Source organism: Mauremys mutica, chromosome 2, assembly GCF_020497125.1.
Source record: "Mauremys mutica isolate MM-2020 ecotype Southern chromosome 2, ASM2049712v1, whole genome shotgun sequence".
Taxonomy (NCBI): Eukaryota; Metazoa; Chordata; order Testudines; family Geoemydidae; genus Mauremys; species Mauremys mutica.
This window is the reverse complement of record NC_059073.1, coordinates 228024388-228049213: the sequence shown is the minus strand read 5'-3', so window position 1 is coordinate 228049213 and position 24826 is coordinate 228024388. Positions and strand designations below refer to the sequence as shown.

At 37.7% G+C, this 24826-nt stretch overlaps 1 protein-coding gene across 15 annotated transcripts in view; it reads right to left on the bottom strand.

Moving 5' to 3' along the window:
* The window catches only part of TBC1D5 (TBC1 domain family member 5), a 503676-nt gene that overhangs the window by 287099 nt on the left and 191751 nt on the right, over positions 1–24826 (bottom strand). For 8 of the 15 annotated variants that reach the window (XM_045005374.1, XM_045005375.1, XM_045005376.1 and 5 more), the window contains one exon: positions 18633–18761. In XM_045005374.1, coding sequence (XP_044861309.1) covers positions 18633–18761 — 129 coding nt within the window. Of the gene's footprint in view, positions 1–18632; positions 18762–20711; positions 20785–21128; positions 21198–22598; positions 22676–24826 lie in introns of those variants that run through there. The other 7 variants (XM_045005379.1, XM_045005378.1, XM_045005383.1 and 4 more) reach the window with 3 other exon arrangements.

Genomic DNA, 24826 nt, shown 5'->3' with positions numbered 1-24826 from the left:
GCATATTTATCAGCCTCACATGCTAATTCCCTGCTGTTTTATGCCTGCGAGGCATGTTTATGAGTCATAATTGTTGATCTCATTTGATGTATTTCACTGAAGTAAGACATTATTCAGTTATGTGGCCTAATGTCAATGAATTACGATGACCTGATCTTCCAAATGCAACTTGCTCTTTAATTTTTATTAGAACATAACTTATTCAGAAGAAGAAATACACTAAAATGGAAGATTACTTGCCTCTACAGTCATTTTAGTTAACCATCTTATCTTTCAGACACTCCACCCCACCTCTAGGCAAAGATTAAACATCATAATTTGTAAACATCCGAATGTAAAGAATCTCATCCTTAAATTAATACTTTGGTCAAAGTGATGACCCTTAAAGGTAATTTTATTTTAATCAGCCACAGTATAAACCCAGGAGAAGTGATCTGTAATTAATAAAGTAAAACTGTAATGCTTTATAATAACATCTTTAAAATAGTGGTGAAAATTATAAGTGGAAACTATTTGTTGATAAATATATTAAAGTGCTCGAACAAATAAAACTAAATTCTTAATTATAGATAGTGTACATAAATTCATATAAAATTCTATGAGTTTGCAACAAAATCAATTCATCGCCATGACAAAACTTCAAGCTACCATTCAAAAAAGTACTCAAATAATTTAGTATCAGAGGGGTAGCCGTGTTAGTCTGGATCTGTAAAAACAGATGTATTGGAGCATGAGCTTTCATGGGTGAATACCCACTTCGCCGGATGCAACCCACGAAAGCTCATACTCCAATACGTCTGTTAGTCTATAAGGTGCCACAGGATTCTTTGCTGCTTTTACAAATAATTTAGGCCCAACATGTGACCTACTTTAAACAATCTGGTGGATTAAATTCCTCCACAATCTTCCCTATATTTCTAATGTCCATTTTGGTGCCAAGAAATTAAAAACATGAACAGTCTACACATATATTCTTTTATAGCAAATAACCAGCATGGATCCCAAATTCACAAATCCTAGTCCTAAAATGTGCTGATGTCGCACATGCCACAGGAGGCTCTTCAGAGTAGGCTTAGTCAACCCCCTGTTGAGTCACATACAAGTGCGGGAAATAGGGGTGCTGGTGGTGCTGTCCCACCCCCTGGCTTGCAATGGTTTCCATTATATACAGGGTTTACAGTTTGGTTCAATGGCTTTCAGCACCCCCGCTGTACATATTGTTCCAGCACCCCGCATACAAATGATCATCATGCGTTAATATACATTGGTTTTGAGCTAGCACTTTTGCACATCAACTGTATTGAACAAGTTTCTGATGTCATTAGCCTCCACTTTGATGACAATCAATGGTGTTTTTTAAGAAACAAAAGAAAAAGCCCCAAACCAAGTATCTAATGTCATGTTGACAAATTCCACAGAAATGAAACATATTTGACAAATGGAAAAGGAGTAAATAGTAATAAGATGTTTTCAAAGTTCTCACATAGTATTACAAATAGAGTAAAATACTAACGTCAATTATTCTGAGAAATATATACTAGTGTCCATTTAAAAGCCTCAATGTCACTATTGTGAACTGCAACTTTAACCAATAGGCACGAAATATGCAAAAGATGGAAATTTTATTTTAACTAGCTGACTCACCCTGATGTCATGATCCTACCATCCAAGGAAATTTTCCACAAGAATCTTAAAATCAAACTGTTAAGTACAAACACATCTAACACATTCTACAATAGAATCTTAGCAAGATATTATCAGCTTAGAGGTGTGAAAAACTATATCATATTTTTCACAACCACAAATAATTTGTTGTTTTAATTTGTCTGTTTATGCAAACAAAATAGTTTTTGCATGCAAAAGTGCATAAATATGAGGAAGAGCCCAACCCCAATCAATGTGGGTTTTCCATGGCATCTTTCAAGTGAGAAGCTTACTTGAGATGGAGCTATACTACAACACAGCAGCATTAAAAATCTGTTTGAACAACTGAATTAACTGCCATTGAATTAATGCCACGACTAGAGTGCAATTTCACCTCATGCAGACCACACACTTAAAGCTGTCACGTTGGCATCCCGCGAGCTATCAGATTAGGAAGAATTCTCACCATTTAAGCATACAAAACTGTTTATTAATTAAATTGATGAAATTTTATTTGGGGCCCAAATTCACAAAAGTCTTTATGTTAACACTAGAATATTTAAAGCAAAAAGCTGGGATTCACTGAGTTCTAACCAACAGAAACCTGAGGTAAATGGTTAGAATAACTCACAATTAACTGTATACAGACAGTTTACACTTACAAAAAATCTGGAATTTTTTTAAGTATATGTCATACTTCTTGTATGGTTGGGACAGGAGACTCAGTTTTGGAAGTGTATTATTTTTTAAACATGCTACATTAATGAGATGTTATTTCATGAAGTAAAATAAAATCAATCTTAAAAATAAAATATTGCAGTCAGCTGGCGAGTGAGAATTCAGAGCTGAGCTTTGTACAGCATTTGCAAAGAACAAGTTTTACAACATTTTAAATCATACTTGTATAAGAAAAAAATAACACCAGGTCGCAGAAATTTGAAGGTGGCTCTGTGGCTCAACATGCTTAATTTTCTTCTCTATTCCATTAAGATAACATCTGTTCTGGCCACCAGTCAGCAAATCAAATTTGATGAGAATTCATTTGAGTGCAAGGTAAAAAGGCGTACTAATGGACAGATTTATGGGGTTTTTTCCTCCTTCAATGAAGCTTTTACATTTTTGAATTAAAAAGTAAACAAAAACAACTATAGTATCTTAAAAAATAATTAAGTGGCAAGCATATGGAAGAGGTATTCTAACCCTAACCAAAATATGACATTTTCGCCTTAAAAGAAAGCATCCTTTTTTCATGTAATGTATATGACATACTATACATTTTTAAACAGTAAATTGCTGATTCTATTTGATTTGATTGGATTCTATTTGAATTCAATTTGATTAGGACATGCAGACAGATGAGAAGGATACATGGGATGGATTCAAGCGACAGACCACAAATGACTTATTTACAACTGGGAAAGGCATTAGCTATTTAAAAAGAAAAACAGATTTATTTATTTTTTGAAAAATGGCTATTATATTTTACATATGCTCCTATGCATCTTCTATTTTTAACCTTTTTACCTATATGACATAACATTAAAAACATGGGTTTTCCATTTGCATCAAATCGTATCTAAATTATCCACAGACTTAATATGAACATATCATTATATCAAATAATTTGTGAGTTGCATTGAGTTTCAGTGAATGTCAGCCCAGTATAGCAACTACAGTTGTAGTGACAGACTAAGCACCTAGTAATTCAAAGAATTGCTTAAGTCTCCTAGGTGCATAAAAATGGTTTAGAAACTTTGAAAGAACATCCGATTGGGCAATATTTTTGCACTTCTGATCCTTCAGGTGGGAACCTGGAAGTACCGAGGCACACAATATTTGAACATAAAAAAAATATTAGTTAACTTTTTCTTAAGTTACATCTATAGCATAAATACATCAAGTTTTTTTAAGTTATATCTATAGCATAAATAGCTCCATCTGAATTGTGGGAAAAAATCAGTCATAAAAGCCTTAGTAATGTCACATGCACCCACTCTGACATCATACCATCTTCCAAATATTTATGATTTTAGAGGAAAGCCTGGGTTTTTTAGTTTTTTTTAATTTTAATGAATACTTATGAATGACTAAAAAAATCTGCTACATTTTAGTACAAGTGTTTTTACTGCATTTTTAACTTTACAAAAAGTATTTCTTTTTACACTTGAATACCAAAAAACAGCTATCAACAAGGCCCTTCATTTTAAGTTTTTACCAACTTTTACCCAAATGTTATAGCACTTAAGTACATGAAAATACTGATTATGTTACGAAAATCCAATACATTACATAAGGTAGATGTGTTTATGTTAATAGATTAGTCTAAGTGTAAATGTTACTCCTGGGGGGCATTCTGCGCCAAAAAATAAGAAATTCTGCAAATTTTATTTGTCAAAATAACACTACATAATCACGCCAGTTTCAATTATTTTGGTAATTTATTTCAAAATACCTGTCAGCAAGTATGTCTGTAACAATACAGACACAAACAAATTCCCCCCGGCGTAGAGTTAAAGAAACCCTTATGATAACCCAGTTCCTGTTCTCTGTCCCCTTTCCCCCCCGCCCCAGAGCTCAGCTGGGGAGAGAGATACCCACACCTCCACCTCTCCCCAGAGCCCTGCCATGCCCCTCCTTGTCCAGACACTCCCCTCCCACCCCCCACCCCAAGAGCCCAGGGATCCAGAGGAGAAACAGCCTGTTGCTCGGTCCCAGGCTTGCATGGTGTTTCCTGTGCATCACCTTCTCCTTCCCTCAGGGCATGCTGGGAATTGCACATGCCAGGAACCCTCTAGCTCCCTTCCCCTCCCTCCAGCAGTCTCTTCTATGTGCGAGCTGGGCTCTGCCAGGTCCAGCAGCTAGCACCACTGCAGCCAATTTCTGTGGAGAAAAGGAAATTCTGCATGCATGTTAATTTCTGAAAAATTCTGCATTACGCAGTGGCGCAGAATTCCCCCAGGAGTAAAATGTGAGTCTATGTGTTAAAGTAAGGCAATCTAGTGAAAGATAAACATGAGCAAGTACATGTGTACACCAGTGCATGAGTCCTAAAAGAAGTAGTGCTGGTACTTCCCAGATCCAACTCCCCACTCTGTAAGAAGAGAGAGTGGTTCAGTAACCTGTGTAGCCCAGGAAACTGACCTGCCCTCTCTCCTTCTGGAACGGGAACATGGATCATAAGTACTCTTCCTTTTCTCTTTATTTGTTGCGTTTGTTCTGTCTTCCTGTCACCCAATATTAACCTGGGTATTTACCCAGAAAAGCATGAAGTTAATTCTTGCACCAGTTTTCACCCATTTGTTTTGTGCAATAAACAGATACATTTCTGGGAAATGTTAAACAAAAACAAAAAGGGCCTTGCTTATCAATAAGGAGCTACTACATGGAATTTGTACCAAACTAGACCATGTACATGTATGTGTTAGGATGGTGTTTCTAATCCCACCTGGCCTGTGCCCTTGCTTGGTTCACTGAATTTTGAGCACGTTTAGGTCTAAAGCTAGACAAGAACATGAATGTTACTGTTTTTTTGTTTTGTTTTTTTTTATTTCTTATAAGTGAAACCTTTAGGCCAAGATTTTTTAAAAATATGATTTTGGGTACTCAATTTGAGATACCTTAACAGGGGCCTGATCTTCAGAAAGTGCTGAGCATCTAACGTCTAAAAATGAGGTCCTTTTATCACATCTCAGGATGGACACCCAAAAATGTAGGCACCCAAAATGACCAATGACTTTTAAGCAGCTTGGCCTACACTACTGCCTCACTTAAACCACACTGCCTTCAACCCTGCTACCACTGCAGTCCATGGGAACTTTGCCATTAATTTAAACAGTTTTAGGACAGTCCATTATACAGAAAAAGTCAGAGGGAAAAAGAAGTCTCAATCATTTTGTTAAAAATAATTAAAGTTGATTAGTAATAATAAGGTACTGTAACTGAAAAGATAAACAGTAGAGACATTTGTTATCAAAGTAAAATAGGAAAATTAAAATAACCTGTAACACTTTTGTATATGCAATTCATCAGGAAATGTTGTAAAAGAACAAAAGCAAATGTTGGCTCATTCTGGAGGTTCTTTGTCATCATTAATGTATTCAGGTTTTCACAGCTGAATTGCTGTACTTTGAAAAGATTTTCATAAAAGGAAACTCATTCAGCATTTAAACAAAGCTGTCAGGTTACAGAGATTCAAATTTGTTTGTATGTCCAGAAAATGTTTTCTTCTTAAAAAAAAATATTCTGGGTTAGAAGTGTATTATTCCTTTGCGCTCAATTTGTAAACAGAAAATAAGCTTTTGTTAAACACCGCACTTATTTATTTATTTTGTGGAGATGGGAACAGTGTATTCCAAAGTGGAGGTGAAACTACATTGTGTGGCTATTTTACTTCATTACTAATTGTGTTACTCAAATTGATACAAATGGTTTCCTTCTGTTTCTGTCTGTCTGCTTGCCTGATCAGTACAACTAATTGTCAGTGCTGGGGAAATCTCCTATATCTAAATAGAAGATGTGCAGTTTGTAACCTGCTTAATTCGCCTTATGTCCTGCATGGCCCTCGGTATGGTATTCATTAAAGCATCAGCTGCTTTGTTTGTAGTAGTGGCACCTAAATGTAGGCTTATTTTTCTTTGTTAAGATGCCAGATTGTTGATAAATATACACATCTTATTGTGAATAGTAAGAAATTAGCTAGTAAGTATTATGGTACTTTGTTTTTCCCCTCATGCTGAGCACCTTTACTTAATTATGCACCTATAGAGAAGACACTGCAAAGATATACAAGTTGGCAAAAGATTAAGGCACTTTTAGGCCTACTGATCTGAAGCCTAAAATCTGACCTTTGCAAGGGTAAGCTTTTGACAATTAAATGAAACACAAGGCTTAATTCCCTAATTTTTAAAACAGGAAATTCCAGATCTTTAAAAATAAAAGGAAATGATCAAAAAATCAAAAGTCAGGAAAGTTTCAGTACATATTGACATATTTTGCTGCAGTTTAGAAATTAGTTTCTAAGGCAATCAAAATAGCATAAACAAACTAAGGGCTTGAGATACATAGGACTAACTCCAGCTTTATTGTGTTGTGCTTGTTCAGGTCATAACTACTGTACAACCTGCATTCCTCTGCATCGAAGAACAGAAGTGAACTCAAAAATATTTGAGTACAAACTGATCTATCCAACATATTACCCACATTTAGGATTATGATTCACGATACCAAAGAAAAAAACAAATCCAATTAACATCCTGAGATTTGATACGTAGGATTATATAGACATGTACTGTACATATATTCCCTTTCAATATATATTTTTATATATAAATAATATATATTTTAATATATAATTTTAGTCATATTACTATGATTAATCATACTATGATTTAATCATATTACTATTTAATCACATACTATCCAACTGTCTCTTCCCAATGCAGGAGAGAAACATGAAATAATTTGATTCTTTATTTCTTTTTGCATGGAATCACTTGTGTGAAGTGTAGAACTGCACCTTTATAATTTTTGTATCAACTTTCAATGAAATGTAAAAGGAGAGAATGAAGGCCTCCTTTTGTACTGCTATGTTACTCGCAATGAGCTAGTTTTAATATACAGCTAATTACAATTACAATGGTCACACTTGAAAAATGTCTTCTGTTTTTAAAGACTACCATTTGAGAGGAGTGCCTACATTTAAAATGAAGAATACTGCTAGAACTGATAAGCTCCCAAAAATGGAAGAACCTTCTTAAGGACAGCCACAGTATGTGAACCATGTAGGTCAAAGTACTGATCGTTCCAAAAATACTTTTTACCCCATTTAACTATAATGAACGACTACAGTGATAGAACCATGTATAGAGGTATAGTCATCTTTACAATAATCATGTTTATAGAAATCTTATTCTTGTTCAGAACTGCAGACTGCCAGTAAAATGGATTTAAAATGGTGCGGCTTTCTTAAAAAATAACTTCCCTTTTTATTTAATTTGCAAACCACATACTATTACAAGTTGTGTCTTCATCGGACCCCTCATCTGAAAAAACAAACTGAGTTGAAACTCTCTCACACATTTTGTTTTAATCAAACCTGTCCTATGGCATCTACTTTAGCTACAATCAAGGGAGGCTCCAGGCACCAGCGCACCAAGGGCAGCAGTCAGGCTGCCTTCGGCGGCATGCCTGCGGGAGGTCCGCTGGTCCCGCGGCTTCAGCAGCAATTCGGTGGCAGGTACGCCGAAGGTGCGGGACCGGCGGACCTCCCACAGGCTCGCCGCCGAACCCACGTTACCGTGTTACCAGTGGAGCTCCCACAGGCGCACCACTGAAAGCAGCCTGACTGCTATGCTTGGGGCAGCAAAATACATAGAGCCGCCCCTGGCTACAATAGGGATCAAGATGAAAGCACAGTTGATAAGCCTCAGCCTAGACAAGACAAGAGGGATAGTAAGAAAAACTAGGAGAAGCATTGATGGTGGTGTCCCTACCTTCATTATTGAGAGGGTTTATTGTCAAGGATGGATGTTCATAATTTGATGCACATCTAGATCAAGTGTCATTCTGTCACCAAAAGGCCTTCTTTCATGTCTCCCTGACAATCCATTTATGACAGTTTCTCTATATGTTGACTGGCAGTTATCCAAGCCTTTGTGATATCCAGATTGGATTACTGCACAGCACAATGCATGAAGCTACAATTAGTGTAGGACATAGCTATGCAGTGTTAGCTATAGGTAGAAAAATCACATTGATTTTCAGCTGCAAACTTGTGCTGATTGTTATAGAACCATGTATGGGTTGGGTCCCGGTAACTCACAAGTCTGTGCTTTAACTGTTCATAGATTTGAACATTGAGGCAGGTCATTAAGGAGGGTCCAAGTGCTGCAACTCATTTCCTTCCTCAGTTTCACAGAGCACGAGCTTGATGACCTTTGGGGCACAGTGCAAAACCCACTCCTTTATTCTGAAGTTGTGCATGAGGTGATTTGGGTCATGCCTATAGTCTACAACTAATTAACACCAATTATACAGTACAGTAAAATCCAAAAGTACTTTAAATACAATTTATTTTTAAATAAAAATGTTGGGTATTATCCATTGCCAACTGGCTTTATAATGTAATATAATATTTTTAAAGCATTACCATTTTTTCCTCCTGCCTGATATCCAATTCAGAACGTTTTTCCAATAAAGAAATTAGAAAAGGAAATGAAAGTAGAATTGAGAGAGAAAGTGACAGGTACAGTTAATGCAAGATGTAAATGAAGAGGAAGTGTTCCCGTGGCCTGGTAGTCACCACAATTCTGTTACTGTTAAAAGCAGACTAAACAGTAGCTATTATTAATAAATGAATATTAAAAACAGTGTTATGTTAGCATCTGGTGTTGTAAGATGCAGAAAATATCCTTGTTTCTGCTCAGCCACCACAACATGAGGCAGACTTAATAGAGCTCATTCTTCTATGCAGTAGTGAAATTTTATCCCTGCAGCTCTGTCCTTATCTTCGAGGTGCTGAGTAGCCTGGGCCCAGCATTTCTAAAAGATCAACTAAAGCTTTGGGACCAGGATCATGATCAACAACTCTGCTCCTCAGACAGAATGGGACTTTCTACCGTAAAGGTAAAGGTGCAGAAGATAGCACTTTCTTGGACACTAGTATGAGACTGTGGAATGAACTCCCAAAGGAATTAAGGACCATCACAAACCTCACCACTGTCTTCTCCAAGTGCAAGGCACGCTTCTTCTACCTTTATATATGCACAGCAGCATTTACATTTTAAAAAAATCCCTCAAAACAAAACACTACATGGAACACACAATTTTCCCCTGGGGAGAAACTGAGAGAAAGAACATACCTCACATGCCATATGTTAGTCACACTGCTTAATACACTACTGGAAGGCGTTCAGATACTACAATGGCAAGGATTATATAAGAACGTATATAGTACAGAACAGTACAGAAGACCTCTGAGCCCTGCGTCACCATCAGCATCCTGCTCCAGGCTCGAATTTACGATCGTATGAAAAACATCCTCTCTAGTTTCACAGATTTCAAAAGCAGTTTTCCATTTTGTGCCAGTTCTTGGGGTGCACCCAGGACGGAGAGTCACTTTGTTAATCCCTGACTAGAGCATGAGGGAGTCTTTCTTGTGTTAGCTGAGTGTCAGCTCCCTACCACCTCCAGTCTTTGAGTCACTCCTCTGGGCTATGCCAGTCCTAACTTCACCTGGTAGGTTAACAATAGGCGCGAAGCCCAATTCTCAAGTCCCTTTGAAGCATTCTTCTGATATCCAGCCCAACATTGGGTACTCACAGAAGTTCCAGACCCTCTGCATCCAAAAGTACAGTTTACCGCTTTTAACTTAAACCACCACTTCTGTAAACCACAGAGCACTTGTGAGCGCTTATAATAAAACAAAAGTAGGTTTATTTAAGAAAGACTAAAGATTTAACTAGAAACAAGAGAGAGTGGTGGAAAGAAATGGTTACAATACAAAACAAAACTATAAAATTTGTACGAGGGCCTACACTTATCAATAGTCACCTTTCCAATATAATAAAATATTAGGAGGGGGAGGGATAGCTCAGTGGTTTGAGCATTGGCCTGCTAAACCCAGGGTTGTGAGTTCAATCCTTGAGGGGGCCACTTAGGGATCTGGGACAAAAATTGGTCCTGCTAGTGAAGGCAGGGGGCTGGACTTGATGACCTTTCAAGGTCCCTTCCAGTTCTAGGAGATTGGTATATCTCCAATTATTAAATTAAATTAAAATAGGTTAATCCATCACCACCAAAGTTCAGTCTGTTGCCAAGCTGGCCAGTGTCACAAGAACAAGGATCCAAATGTTCATGAAAGTACCCTCGCTTCACCAGGGGTTCTTCAATGAATGGATACGGAGTGCTCCTCCCTCCTCTGTGTTATTCTGAAAACCTTTCTGTTTCTCTTCAAATAGGTTGAGCCCTTGTATTGTTGTAAAGTTTCATTTCTACCTTTAAGAGGACTTGATTCTTTGTCATTGCATCTGATGGCCTCCCATTCAAAGTCTTAGTATTGCACAAGGCTAAACAATTGTGCCTTGAATTGTGTCAGTAGAATTGCCATACTGAATCAGACCTGTGATCCTTCTAGTGCAGCGACCTGTCTCTGAAAGTGGCCAGCACCACCTGACTCTTGTAGATGACGGAGGGAGAAGTAAAGTGCAGAGGGGCTTGATGTGTGTGTTACAATATGTAGGGAATTTTCAGTCTGGCTTACAGACAGAGAAGGGTGATTAACAAGGAATTGCTTTTGATTAAACATGCCAGTGTTAGAATATATTGAAAAAACAAAGCAAAATATATTTAGGTTAAAGAGGATGTGTGTGATGCAGAGACCCCTTGGCAAAGGGTCCCGTTTTTTGTAGACATCTCTCACTTCAAACCTGACAAACTCACTGTATTAAACCTAAAACTTACAAACTATCATAAAGAGCAGCATGTAATATATCCATAGAAAGCTTGTAACTTGCTAAGATTCATAATTATTGTGAGTTGTGTGTGTAATAGTTGAGGAGTAACATATTTATTTTTAAAGTGTGCTTTCTGGATTTGGAATAGAAGTTAGACACCAGGAGATAATGTGTCTCAGTAATGGCAATGGGGAGTTGTCATCAAGCTCTGTTTGGCATCAGTGCTGGGGGGATGCAGAGGGGTGCCCTCTCCTCCTTCCAGGCTGTGGGGTGGGGGTGGCTCCAGGGGCTCTTCACTTCCCTCTGCCCCTACCGAGGCTGGGTGCTGCAGGGAGAGAGAGGAGGGGGTGGAGGGGCAGAGGCACTGTCCCATCCCTGTTACTCTCAGGAAGTGACAGGGGAGGAGGCAGCAGGGCTCTTTAGTTCTCTCATCTCATCCTGTGAGGATGGCTCCAGGTTGCTACGGCGGGTGGAGAGGAAGAGAGATCTGCCTATATCTGCTCTAATTAGTTATTCTGCCCCACAAGGTGGGCAAGTGGGCCAGGCAGCCAATCAGAGGGCTCAGATTGGCTAGAGCCAGGGTAGTCAATTCGTTTTTTTGTCAAGGTCCAAATTTCTCGGCGAAGCTATAGTCAAGGTCCAGATTCCAAAGAAAATAATAATAAACAACAGCAATGTTAATAATAAGTAAATTAAAAATACTGGGGTCTGTTCAAAAGCATCTGGCAGCCCAGATTTGGCTTGCGGTCTGCCTACTGATGACCCCTGGGCTAGAGGTTCTCGTTTGATCCTGAGACTGGCTCCAATCCCAGCCAAAATCATGTCACTCACCAAAACCTTCAAGAGTTGGCAACACTGCTAGTCTGGGAAAGGGAATGAAGAACCCAGGAAGAGCGAAGAAGAGCCTGTGAAGGGGAGGCTGATCTGGGGGTAAAAGGATGAACTGATGGGGTAGTGAGCTGGATGGACTGAAGTGATGCGGGGTAGATTTAAGGGAAGGCTTGAACTGATGCGGAGGGCAAGCTGAACTGATGGTGGGCTGAATTGAAGGGGGCGGGGGCAGAATTAATTGCTAGGCAGGAACGGGAAGATAAGTAGGTGAGAGTTCCTTCAACAGGGGACAAAATGACCTTACTCAACAAGGCTGGGGAGTGGGCAGCACTAATTGTCACACACAGACAGGAGATGGGCAGGGGGATTTCAATAATCAAAAGACAGAACAACAAACCACAATTTTTTTTAAACCCTCATTTTACTCTCTCAAGGTTGGCCATACTGCGACAGCTGAGAGCAAGTGGCTGCAGTGTCACTCATATTTGTTAAATAGCATCACAGAAACATAGGACTGGAAGAGATCTCAAAAGGTTGTTTGGTCTGGTCCTTTGCCCTGAGGCAGCAGTAAGTATTATCTAGACCATCTTTTGATCTGGCCAGCAGGCTCCTAGTTTTAGCTGCTTTCTGAACTGCTCCCACCTAGGAGTTTATGCCTCCTGATTGGTGGAGCTGAGGGGACACTGTAGGCTGCATCTCTCCAGTTAGACTCCTTCAGGACTAACCATAGAGACCCACCCAGGAGGACTCTAACTATAGAGATGTAGCCTACACCATTGATCCCCAAGGCACCCAACACCACAGACTTGGAGCTAGCACTAGGACAACACTGGGTAGTGTTTTAGCCATCTCTCAAGCTGGTTACAGGGGCCTGCAAGCAAGTCAAGGAACAGCAGCCATAACAAGTTTACAGCAAACCCAACCAGGAAGCAGCAGGCATGAGCAGCCAGAGCTGGACCCAGCTAGGGGCTGCAGCCCATCCAAAGCATTCCCCCAACTGATTGCCGGAAAAGCCAGAACTTCCATCCATCCAGGGAAAGTGGTATATAGCACAGCTAGCAACTCAACCAGAGCTCCAGACTGTCCTGAAAAGGACAAGGAGCAGCAGCTTAGGAATTTGCCAGAGTTACCTGCACACCAACCCAAGAAGATACCAGAGCCATCCAGGAACATAGCAATTTGTATGCTCCAAATGCTCAAATCATGCTGCAGCTTTGTTAGTCCTAAGTATTGGTAATCAGGATATTTTCTGTCATTTAAGTAAGGCAATATATATTCATCAAACATGCATTTTAGGGGATTCAGTTATTTGCATAAATTCTCCAGATTTCTGAACTTTCAGCTTTAACAGGCATGGTCATAAGTAGCAGCAGTGATCTGTCTGAGGGAAAGTCCCAAAAGCACTATGTTCTTCTTGTAGTTATTCCTAGCCTGAGGTGCTTGTGCTCACATGATTAGAAACTCTTGTCATAGCCCAATTCCGTCTACTCAAAATATAGGAACAAAAGCAGGACCACTGCCATAATATTACAGTGGATCAACCAGAGGCTTACCAACCCAAAGTGGATGGTAAAGAGGAGTTCAAGAGAAATGTCACATTTGTTTTTAAATAAACGCATAGTACATTTTAAAATAAATATAGACCAGGGGTAGGCAACCTATGGCACATGTGCCAAAGGCGGCACGCGAGCTGATTTTCAGTGGCACTCACACTGCCTGGGTTCTGGCCACTGGTCCAGGGGGCTTTGCATTTTAATTTAATTTTAAATGAAGCTTCTTAAACATTTTAAAAACCTTATTTACTTTACATACAATAGTTTAGTTATATATTATAGACTTATAGCAAGAAACCTTCTAAAAGCATTAACGTATTACTGGCACACGAAAGCTTAAATTAGAGTGAATAATGAAGACTCGGCACACCACTTCTGAAAAGTTGCCGACCTCTGATATAGCCTATAGCACGTATGTAGTCAAAGTATTGTAAAATACTACAGACAATATTGACCTGGCCCCTGAGATGGGCAGTTTCACAATCTTTGATTGTGCTCATTTCAGTCATACCCTATGATATCTGTCTTTCTAACCATGTCACCCTTTTCCTCTCTCACCGTCTAACAGCGTCTTTAAAAAAAAAACCCACTCATAACTCATTACAAGTTTTTCCTTTCCTTTAATAGAAGCCAAGAACATATTACATTTTTCTATGTGAAGTATGCTATTAAATAATAGCTTGTAAACTAATTAAAGCAAATGAAATTGTGAGAACACACTGACACCGTTAAAGTAAATTACCCAATTCATTAATAATTTCATTTCAAGTGACCTTAATTGTATTAATTGTAATATTAAGCAAATTAAATTGAAAAGGATTAAATACATTGTTCTAGTCTATCCTTGGAGGATAAACTTCCCCATGAAAGGGGAATAGCGCCTACTGCATTCTTCAAAATGTGCATTAAAAAATTAAATAATGCTATAAACTGTGTTACAGATAATTACTGCAACTCTGAAATAAAGCTACTCCAAGTTTTACTACTTCACTGCAATTTAATCATCAAGAACTTGGAAAAGAACAAAATAATTTGCTAGGTACAGTACATAGTGAAATGGAGAAAATCAGATTCTGAAATGCTGCCTCCAACCATCTCTCCTCATCTCCAGGGTTCAAGACTTTTCTGGAAAAGGGTAGAGGTTCATAAACCTGAATTTTCCCTAGCAAAATGCAACCACATTTCAAATACCCCATGCATGAAACAGTAAGTTGTTGGAATGGTATTTGATGTAAAAGGTATGAATGAACAGTCATTGTGCTAAAAAGTTCATTTTTAATTTCATACAGAGGATCAGACTTTAGAAGTAACTTAGATACCTGATCCTTGGGTTAGAAGGCTTGAAATAGGCAATTCACTTAAACTCTGCTGAAGGGGGGAACCACACTAATAAATGAACAGGTCCAGAATCCATATTGTGGCTCCCTATTTAAGTTCTTCTGTCCAGAAAGTGCAGTACTGACAACCATGATGAACCTCAGGTACACAAATAATCCAATACTTAAAAATACGGTATGGGAACAAGAATGCACCCCAGAAACAGGATGCAAAGAAGGCAGCTGTGCATGTTCAGGGAGAGGAAATATAGGGGTCAGTGGAGGTCTGACACTGGATGAGAGTGAGAAGTTCAGGGATTAGCAAAAATCCAACTGTCAGAATAGGTTTACGATTCTATATATGGAGGAAGAATCTATATTTAAATACATACAGGAAAAATAAAAATAAAATATATTTTATTTTGTTTCCATTTTTAGTTAAAATATACACTGCATGCAGATTTTCATGCTAACAGGAGATTATTATTTATCAATGAAAACTGCTAAAGTAGAAAGTGTGATTTCCTCTTGAAGGACAGATTTAAGCATTCATGTGCTTGGATTCTTGAAATGATGCATTCTGTTCCTTCTTTGAAAAGAAATTATTTGCCTCATGACTGTGTTCAGGTTACCCATAAGAAGGAGCTGATTCCAAATCTGCAACTCATTTGCACAGGCCTTTAGGAAAATTTTACTTTTGTTTCGATTTCCCTATCAGTAAAATGGGGATACTTACCTCACAACGCTGTTTTAAGAATCGCTTGTGTAGTGCCTTTAAAACATAAAGCTATATATAAGCAAGTATTTTTACTCAGAAGATTTCTACAGATCCTAAGTATCAGTAATATAATTAAAGATTTCACAACTCATTTTAAAATCAAAACGTCTTTCCTGTTATTGGTCAATTAGTGGCCTGAATACGGCTGTCTTGATTTGGATAATTGCAAACAAGCACAGTCTCATGAGATTTCACTCTGATTCAAAAATCCCAATTTCCTTAACCACACAAAAATTGAATGTGTAACTTTTTTTCTCAAAATAATCATCCCTTTAATTTTAGTCAAAGCCTCTAAAAAAAAATTCAAGAAAATCAAAGACAAATGTGGCAATCCTACAACTCCATATTTTATATCTATAATAAACACACATGCTCCCCAAATTTAGTATTTCCTGTAGCTTGCCAAATCAGACTAGTTTCTGACATTAACGAGATCTATTTTCACAATGCTTATACTTACTAATGATCTGCCTTATTGTCTTTAACTCATCTCTATAAAGACCTTTACCATTTATTCTCCAAGATAATACTCTAAACATCTATCACTGCTTCAAAAGAATAACACACAGGCCTGATATTTCACAATATTCTGCAAGTCATCTCTAAGCAATATGCTGCATCTCTTGTGAATTTCTATACTGCTTGACGAAGTTGCCTGGAAAAATTCTTTAGTGAATTTTTATTATCCTCTAAATAGCGTAACCAAAACAATGTATATTGGGTACATCTTCAACAACAACAGGGAAACACGTTTATCTTAAAATATAGGGATGTGGACAGTATTTTAGCAAAATATTAAAATAGCAATTCAAAAGATAAATTCAAATCCCAGCATAGACAAATGGTACATTAGTAGTACAACATATTACCATGTGAGAGAAATGGGTTCATGAGTGACACTTTGATTCTCACATATGAGGCCAGCATATGATTGTAGGGATACTCTTCCCAATGAATGACAATTTATTTCAGTAGAAGGGACCATTATGATCACTTAGACTGACCTGTTGTATTACACATACCTAGGGCCCTACCAAAGTCTCTGATCAACAGATGGATTCATCCCAATGATTAGAATACTCATTTAGGAATCCGTGATTGCCTCCTTACACTGAACCTCCGAGGCGGACTGGATGGGCAAGGAAAATTACATGCTTTGATATACAAGCTCTCTCCCACAGCAATCCAAAAATATACTTTATTTAAAATTAAATGATAAAACGTAGAAGATTGATCTTGGTTACATATGGCACCAAATTAAAATGCAGTATGTGTTTCAGAGTAAAAAAAAAAAAGGCTATGAAAATGAAATGGATGCATTATATAAAAAATTTACATATACAGAATGTGAAAAAAAACCTGTACTATGGTTGGTAACCTTTATGACTTTGGGGGAACCATGTATTTACATATCCTGATCTTCCCATGTGTGTATGTGTGTGTTGTGTATATATTTTTAACAGTTGACAGCTGTTTTAGAGCATACAGAGATGCCAAGCTGAATGAGGGCCTTGATTACTTCAAGATGAGCTATCTAAAGTTTCTATTCATTTTAAGTGTTGTTAGTGGGAAGAGTCATTAGTCACTTCCTTGTCTCATAGAACATCAGCATACATTTACATTGTTAATGAACATTTGGGGTAAATGAATTAATGGCACTTTTAAACATCAATTCAATACTAATAACTTTGTATGTCATAGAAATGTTAAGGTTGGGATAAAAACTAAAAGCCTGTTCATTCAAGGTAACTAATCACTCTTGGGCACAATAAAGGGTAAAATTAATTTAAAATGTTTTTGTAACAGGGTTAAAATCTTGACTTGTCTCTCTCAGCTCCGTTTCAAGACGTGTATTTCATTTGGAAAACATGTAATACTTCAGAAATTTATAAATCTTTAGTCCTAGGCTTCTGAAAATGTGTACTAAGAATGCATTTGCTTTATCAAACTAAGATGGCTATTAACCTTTTAGATGTGAAGTGTAAAAGCGTAGTGACATTCACTTGAAAAAACTATTACCTTTATAGAATGGGTTCCACCAAGATGTCCATTCTACTTTTCCTCACATTGAAAAAAGCTTTATAAAGCAGTAAAAAAAATTAGCGCTGTGATTTTAGCTTTTTACAAAATAATTGATATCTTAATTAAAAATTGAAATGTTGCTCTTTTTAATATATTTTATTATATTGCAGATTTACACATAGAGGCACACAGAAAACACGTGACTAAGCTGTTTCAATTCTAATTTAAAATGAATTTTTTATCTTGCATTCCTGGTACATGCGTTCAATGACTGGAAAATTACAGGTAGTTAAGGTGTCATTGTGTATAACTGAGTACTTGAGGAATGTTTTCATGACAAGGATGAGGTTTCAAGCATCTTGTTAAGCTTATCATTTCCTTCTAACCAACCATGTTGTCACTACTAGCAAATAAGTAGAAAGGACAAGTAACACAGACAAGCACTTGCATTATGCAAGCAGTTTCTTCTCACTCTTCATTTGGATAGTCTGAATACTGCCTTGTGTTAATTTACCTTGAGTTACACAGTAATTTCCATTTTAATTCCACCTGTTCTACTTTAGGTTTTTATTTAAGGAAACCAGGAGAGCTAAGTGTTATGATTCAAAGGAAGAAAAAAAGAAAACAGTCTTTTTTCATCAGCATAACCTCACCCAAAATAAAATGCTAAATTTTATCAAAGAAAAAAATCAACAGTGTAGAGCAGCCAAAAGAGCCCATCTTTGAAAAAAGTTGTAACAAAGGCCATGTTTCATTTCAATATTCTTATGCTGAAGTCACTGTTTGGTTTATGATTAAAAAAGGATGACAGCGCATTAAACATTTGGGTAATGTTTCTATCTGTAATTGAAAGTTGACTTTTCATGGTTTTCATTAGTGTCAGAGTGCTCTACACACACTCTATGAAATGTTCTTAAAGTTGCCCTGCTCAACTTCATTGAGAGAATTAAAAAAATTATGACAGGCATAGCAATCATGAGACTCTTACATAAGGTTTCTAAGTACAATGTAAAAAGTGTAGAAATATTAAACTCACCTTCTTCAGGCTTGTTCAAGTAACCCTGCAAGGGATCAATGCCTATTTCTTGCTCTTCTGTTTGCAACGGGTGACTGGTTTCAGATATGGAATGATACATATTGGCAATTTCCACTAAAGAGCGATTATCTGGGAAGGGAAAACAGAGACACAACTAATATGTAAGCGTTTCTTTCATTGCTTTACAATAACAAAAAGGCAGCAGAAAGCCTAATGCTGTAAATGCTTAGAACGCTTTCCTGATTTCTAGCATGTTACCATTATATGTCTGGTAAGCATATTAAAGAAAATTATGTTAAAGAAAATTAATTCCAAATCACTTAACTTCTGCTCAAGTGTTTCTGAGACGTCCTTAATTTGTATTATTATTATTATTTGTATTACAGTAGCACCAAGGAGTCATAGGCCAGGATCCCACTGTTCGAGGTGCTGTACAATCAGAACAGTAAGATGGTCTCTCCCCCAAAGAGATTACCATCTAAGAATAAGATAGTGGCAACCGGTGGACACAGACAAATGGGGGAGTACAAGGAAACAAGGACACAGTATTGGTCAGCAAGATAGGCAGTAGTCTCAGCACACTAGCAGCCTTATCATTGCCAAGTTTCTCGTTGGCATCACAGAAAAGGAAAGAGAGCTTTAAGGAGCATTAATGAGGTAGTCTATGAATGCTAACAGGGAACTGCTCCCAAGTGTGAGAAGTAGCATGGAAATACAAAGGTGGTTGTTTGACGATTTAACAAGTGTGTGATGGAGGCATTACGGGCTGGCTGGAGGAGACAGTTGCCATACTTTTAATGAATGAGACATGATAGGTAGAGTGGGAATACGCCACAAAGAGCTTTAAAAGCAAAGACAAATAGTTTATGTCTGGTACTAGAGCAGATTTCTCAAATGCGGCCATCAGGAGCTTTTCTTGAGGCCACAGCCTCCTGGGCTGTGATTGGGGTGGGGCTGTGGCAAAGCAGTGGCTTCTCCCCCGGGGCTGCCTGCAGGGGTTGATCCCTACCCCGCTCTGGAGCCACAAACACTGTAGGAGCAGGTAACCAGGGTGGTGTGGCTCAGGCTTCAGCCCTGGGGTGACAGGTCTGGCTACGTGGCAGCAAGCTCTGTCCCCCAGCGGCAGGGTTTTGGGCTCCATCCCTGGACTCACCCCCACCATCATCTCGACCCCGGCTGCCTCCTCCAGATCCCCATTGTCCCTGGACCCCTGCCTCCTTACCCACCTCCTCATCCAGGCTTAATTTGTCCCCCAGCATGCCAGGGCTGAGTAAGTCTGCTGTGAAGAATGATAGTAACAAATATACAGCTATCACTTTTCACAGTAGCAGATTTCCTAACTAGCAGTATATATAAAAAAAATAATTAAAACATGCAAAGTACCTTATTTTTGTTTCTATTCTGTTTAGGTCCAGTAAAGAATAGAGGCATTATTTTTATTTTTGAGTCTGCAAAAAAACCCTACATAAATAAATTACAATGATCTGGACATGTATATGTGCATATTTATTTGTTTTTCCTAAAGTTAATTAAGTATTTTAAGAAAAATTGCTAGCATGGCCACCAGCAAGAGTTGGTGGCTGCACTCTGAGGCCACCAAAAAAATATGTTATGAGAACCCCTGTACTAGAGAATAGGAAGCCAATGAAGGAATGCAAAGAGAGGGTTTACATTGTCACAACAATGGGTTAGGAAAAATTATCTTCTCAGCAGCATTCTCGAGAGAAATGAGAAAAGCAAGATGACATTTTGGGTCTTTGTTAAACATTTCAACCTTTACATCTTGAAAGATATGTAGGTAGCTTACCACAGAAGAGAAATGTATGATTTTCCCAAGCTAAGTAATTACCTTATCTAAGGGTGCCATCACTTCAGAGATTATAGAATGCTCACTACCACCACCTAAGGTCATCCTTCTTTGCCATTTTTACCAAGTTTATTGACTTTCTAACCCCATCAGGAAAATTTCTATCTAAAAGACCAGGAGAGGAGCAGGAAGAATATTTTACAATAAATAAAAACGTAAGTATATAGAGAACTATCAATACCAAAGCGTAAATACGCACAAAATTCAATCACCTCACAATCACTTTTCCTTCTGCTCATATGAAGTATGGTGCTAATCACATGGTGTACACCTACAGTTTGCTGGCAATGAGTGAGAAAATCCTGATTCAAAATGGGCCTTGGATCTTTGAGATTTCCCCAGTTTTATATATCTTTTCTCTGTCTTGCTTCTCCCTATGTTGTATTAAACAAAGAAACAAAGGGATTCTCTGGATAGAGAGGTATAGCTAAAAATCATGAACAGACTAGATGCTCAATATATTTATACTTCTACGTACTAACTCAAAACAAGCATGTTACATAGACTGATACATGAGTGTGAGGCCACTTTAGGCTTTTCTAATGCAATTTTGCTACATAACTTCACGCTAATCAACAACAGAATATTTGTAGAATTTTTAACCACAGTAAAAATGATTCAAGCTTTACCTGAATTCTTATGGCATCAGAACAGAACAAAGAAGGAGAGTTGTTTATGACCAAGTTGTCTGAGAGGAGCTGGAAAAGGGCGGGAGAGAAATAGAGATAAATGGATAAAAAGCTGGAAAGAATTAAAACTATGAAACTATCCAGAAAATATCCATAGAGAGATACTTTTTAGGACTGTTTCTACTTGCTGGAGTTTTTTAGCTTCTGCCTTGGTTTTCTCTGATATGCTATTGACCTTCTAGTTTCTTCTTTACTAAATTTACAAGCTTATTTAGAATTTTATTGCCAGAACTTAACTTCTTGCTGTTATGGCCCCTCTGACATTGCTTCACAATTTGTGCAATTACACTGAATGCCTTTCAAATTGAGAATCAGATTAAAAAATCATTTTGCTGGTCTTTACAATTTCAACAGTATTCACATAGTTAATTCATAGGATTTGTTTCAGATTTCTAGACTTGCTATTTGTTTAACACGCCCAACGTGCTTGGAGCTTTACCTACAAAACAAGGCTTTTGCTCCAATGCATTTGTTGTATTTTATATTCTCCCCCCCCCATCCCTTCCTTTAGCACTTCCCAACAATCATGCCTTCGCACCCCTAATCTACGTTTGGTGGCATAATTTACTATACACAGACTATTTAGGCACTTTTAAATAGCTGAAGAGACATCCTTTTGACTCCTATACTTACAATTGATCACACTGTTTATTATTTGGTTACTGATACGTGGGATTAGTGCTGTAATATTATGATTAGTCTGCCCATTCTTTGTATTCCAAGCAATTTTCTTGATAGTTTTATACTTTAATTCTTTCCAGTTCTTCCAACAATAAGCAAACAAAACTATTAAATCATTAAGATTACCCATGGGATCTTGCGTTGAGAAAGATTAATTTTTTACAGATTTGTTTTTGATTTGTAATGGCCCATAACATATTGTTCATATTAAATAAGATGTAATTTAACAGCATTTTCATTGTGAAACATTAAAAGGTTTAGAAAAATCATTTGAAAGAATTTACAGACTACTGGACGACATGACTCAGGGTTTTCTATCCAGTTAATTCTACTGTCACTGCTTGGACCAAAAGTGGGTCTAGGATTTCCTCTTGCCTCAAGTTATTTGTAAAACTTGAAAGGAACATGGCTTTCAGCTTCAGCAGCATTTCTACAGGGCTAGGATCCTTTTATTCTTCAATTTCAAATGGAAATTTAGAAGGCACATTATAGTTTCAGTATACCTCAATGGAAGATTTAATTCACTTGCATAGTCAGATTAATAGGCATTTATACAGGCGAAGCGCACAGGGCCTGGGATATCAAAATCCACCCACCAACCCAAAGAAAGGGCATGAACACAGGCCTTCTGTGAGGCCCCTACTCTTTCTTAGGTTTGGAGCTGCAGAAGGCCCTAAACAAGTAGGAGATGCACAAGATCCCTCACACTGAGGTCTTGTCTACACTTACCAGGGGATCGATGCGCAATGATTGATGTATTGGCAGTCGATTTAGCAAGTGAAGACCTGCTACATCGACCGCAGATCGCTCTCCCATCGAATCCTGTGCTCCACCTGAACGAGAAGCACAAGGGGAGTCGATGGGAGAACGTCTCCCATCGACATCGCGTAGTGTGGCCCCTGCAGAAAGTAGGTCTAAGTACGTCAACTTCAGCTACGGTATTCACATAGCTGAAGTTGTGCAACTTAGATCGATCTCCCTGGTACCCCATGCCCTTCCCACTCATTTATCCACAGCAGTGCAGGACTTAACAATTATGGAAGATCTTGCTTGAGACTACCACATATGGGTGAATGTTATCTTGGCTGAATAAAAACAGATTAGTTCTGGATCCAAAAAAGATACAACTATTTAAAATGAAAACTGCTCCTTCTCTTTTACTATTAGTAACTCAATAACTAACTACACCCAGGATTATCTTTCTGGATATTTATTGAAAGACAAGAGGCCGAAGTGAGGTATACTGTTGGCACTGGTTACAGTACCTTTGAAAAGCCAGGTGAATCAGGGTTAGGACCACAGCTGGGCAAAAAATGACAAGAGTAAAAGTTTTTTTAAATTATGTTGCATATAATCTAAAACACAAATGCACATAAAGGGGCAGAGACAACCTTGAGAGCAGCCAGTCAATCAAAAACAATAAATTAAAACTAAATCAGGAGAGAGGCTATTCACCACCACAACTAGAACAATTCTCAAATATATCAACTTCAAAAACTTCTGCAAATTAAAAATCAGCATTGCATAAATCAAATATTGCATGACTTGGTTATGGATTTTGTTCACTATACCAAATTATTGACATTAATTCACTTCACTCCATCATGTGCATAAATAATTGTATTGTAATACATAGATAATAAGACACATTCAAAGGAGCTGTTTGTGGATAATATATACATATTAATCAGTTATTAACTGCCTTTTGATTTAAAAAAATCCTCAAAAATTTAACATTTAAGAAGTTTCTTTGAAATTTCATCAGTAAAAATTAGTGCAATCTATTCTTACCAAGATGTGAGATAAAAAGCAAAGACAGGAGTATTTTCTCTTCTTAGTCAACATTAGCATCTGAACATGTGAGTTATTCAAACCACAAATAGGAATGTTTAAAATAATAAAATTTAATCAAATTATTTTTGTAAGTCTGAAATATATTTAATCAGATAGGAATACTAGGAAGTGTAAAGTACAGGGTATATAAAACAGAATTAGGTATAGCCCAGTGTATCCACCTTATACAATGCCCATTAAGGTAGAAATGGAGTTTTCCTAAAAAAAATAAGGTTGGTGGGAGGGAAGCAGACAAATTGCAGGTATGAGGGAGGGCACAAGGACAGGATGGAGAAAAGAAGGAAAAGAGCCAAGGCAATACCAGATCAGAACAGGACTATCAGATAGCACATAAAATGACTTTCAGTACATCTTGGCATGACTTGGGGTACATTTACCTTGCAATTGGAGATCTGATTGAAACTCACGTAGGCATACCCACTCTAGCTTTAATCTACCTAGTATGGCTAAAAGACACAGTGGCACGGACCCCAGCACAGGCTAGTAATGTGAGAATGTACCCAGGGTTCCAGGTGGGCTTCTACAGCCCACACCAAGGTCTGTGCCATCACACAGACATATCCGTGGGGAAAGTCTGTTTGGTTGGGTGGAAAAGGATTTTATCTGGATAACCCACACCAATATAAAATTTAACCTACAAAATTAATCAAGTTCTGTAAAAGTTCACTATGTGTTGAAGGCCCATAAAACACAGGCAAACTACATTATCCTCATAATTACTGAAAGAAAAATAAAGCATATTTTCAAGGAAAAAGGATGTTATTGCTACTTCTTGGCAAGGCTAGGAATGGCATTCAGCACATAATAGTACTGATAAAGTTACTGAAATTTATCTCTACAGGTCACTTAAGTGTGTGTGTGTATTATATATATTGAAAGCTCTTTGCACTAATATTTGAGTACTTCATCCACCTTCACCAAAAGTTGTTGGTCCTTCATTATATACCAGATAGAAAATATACTATGCATCTTTCCCCTTTTAATTATCAAAGCCAAAGATGAGTAGAGGAAACTCATGGTTAGCTAAATGATAAATTATTTGCTACCCACGAAGTCAGACTGATTAAAATGTCCTGGCTAAAAGCATGTCATAAGTGGTAATG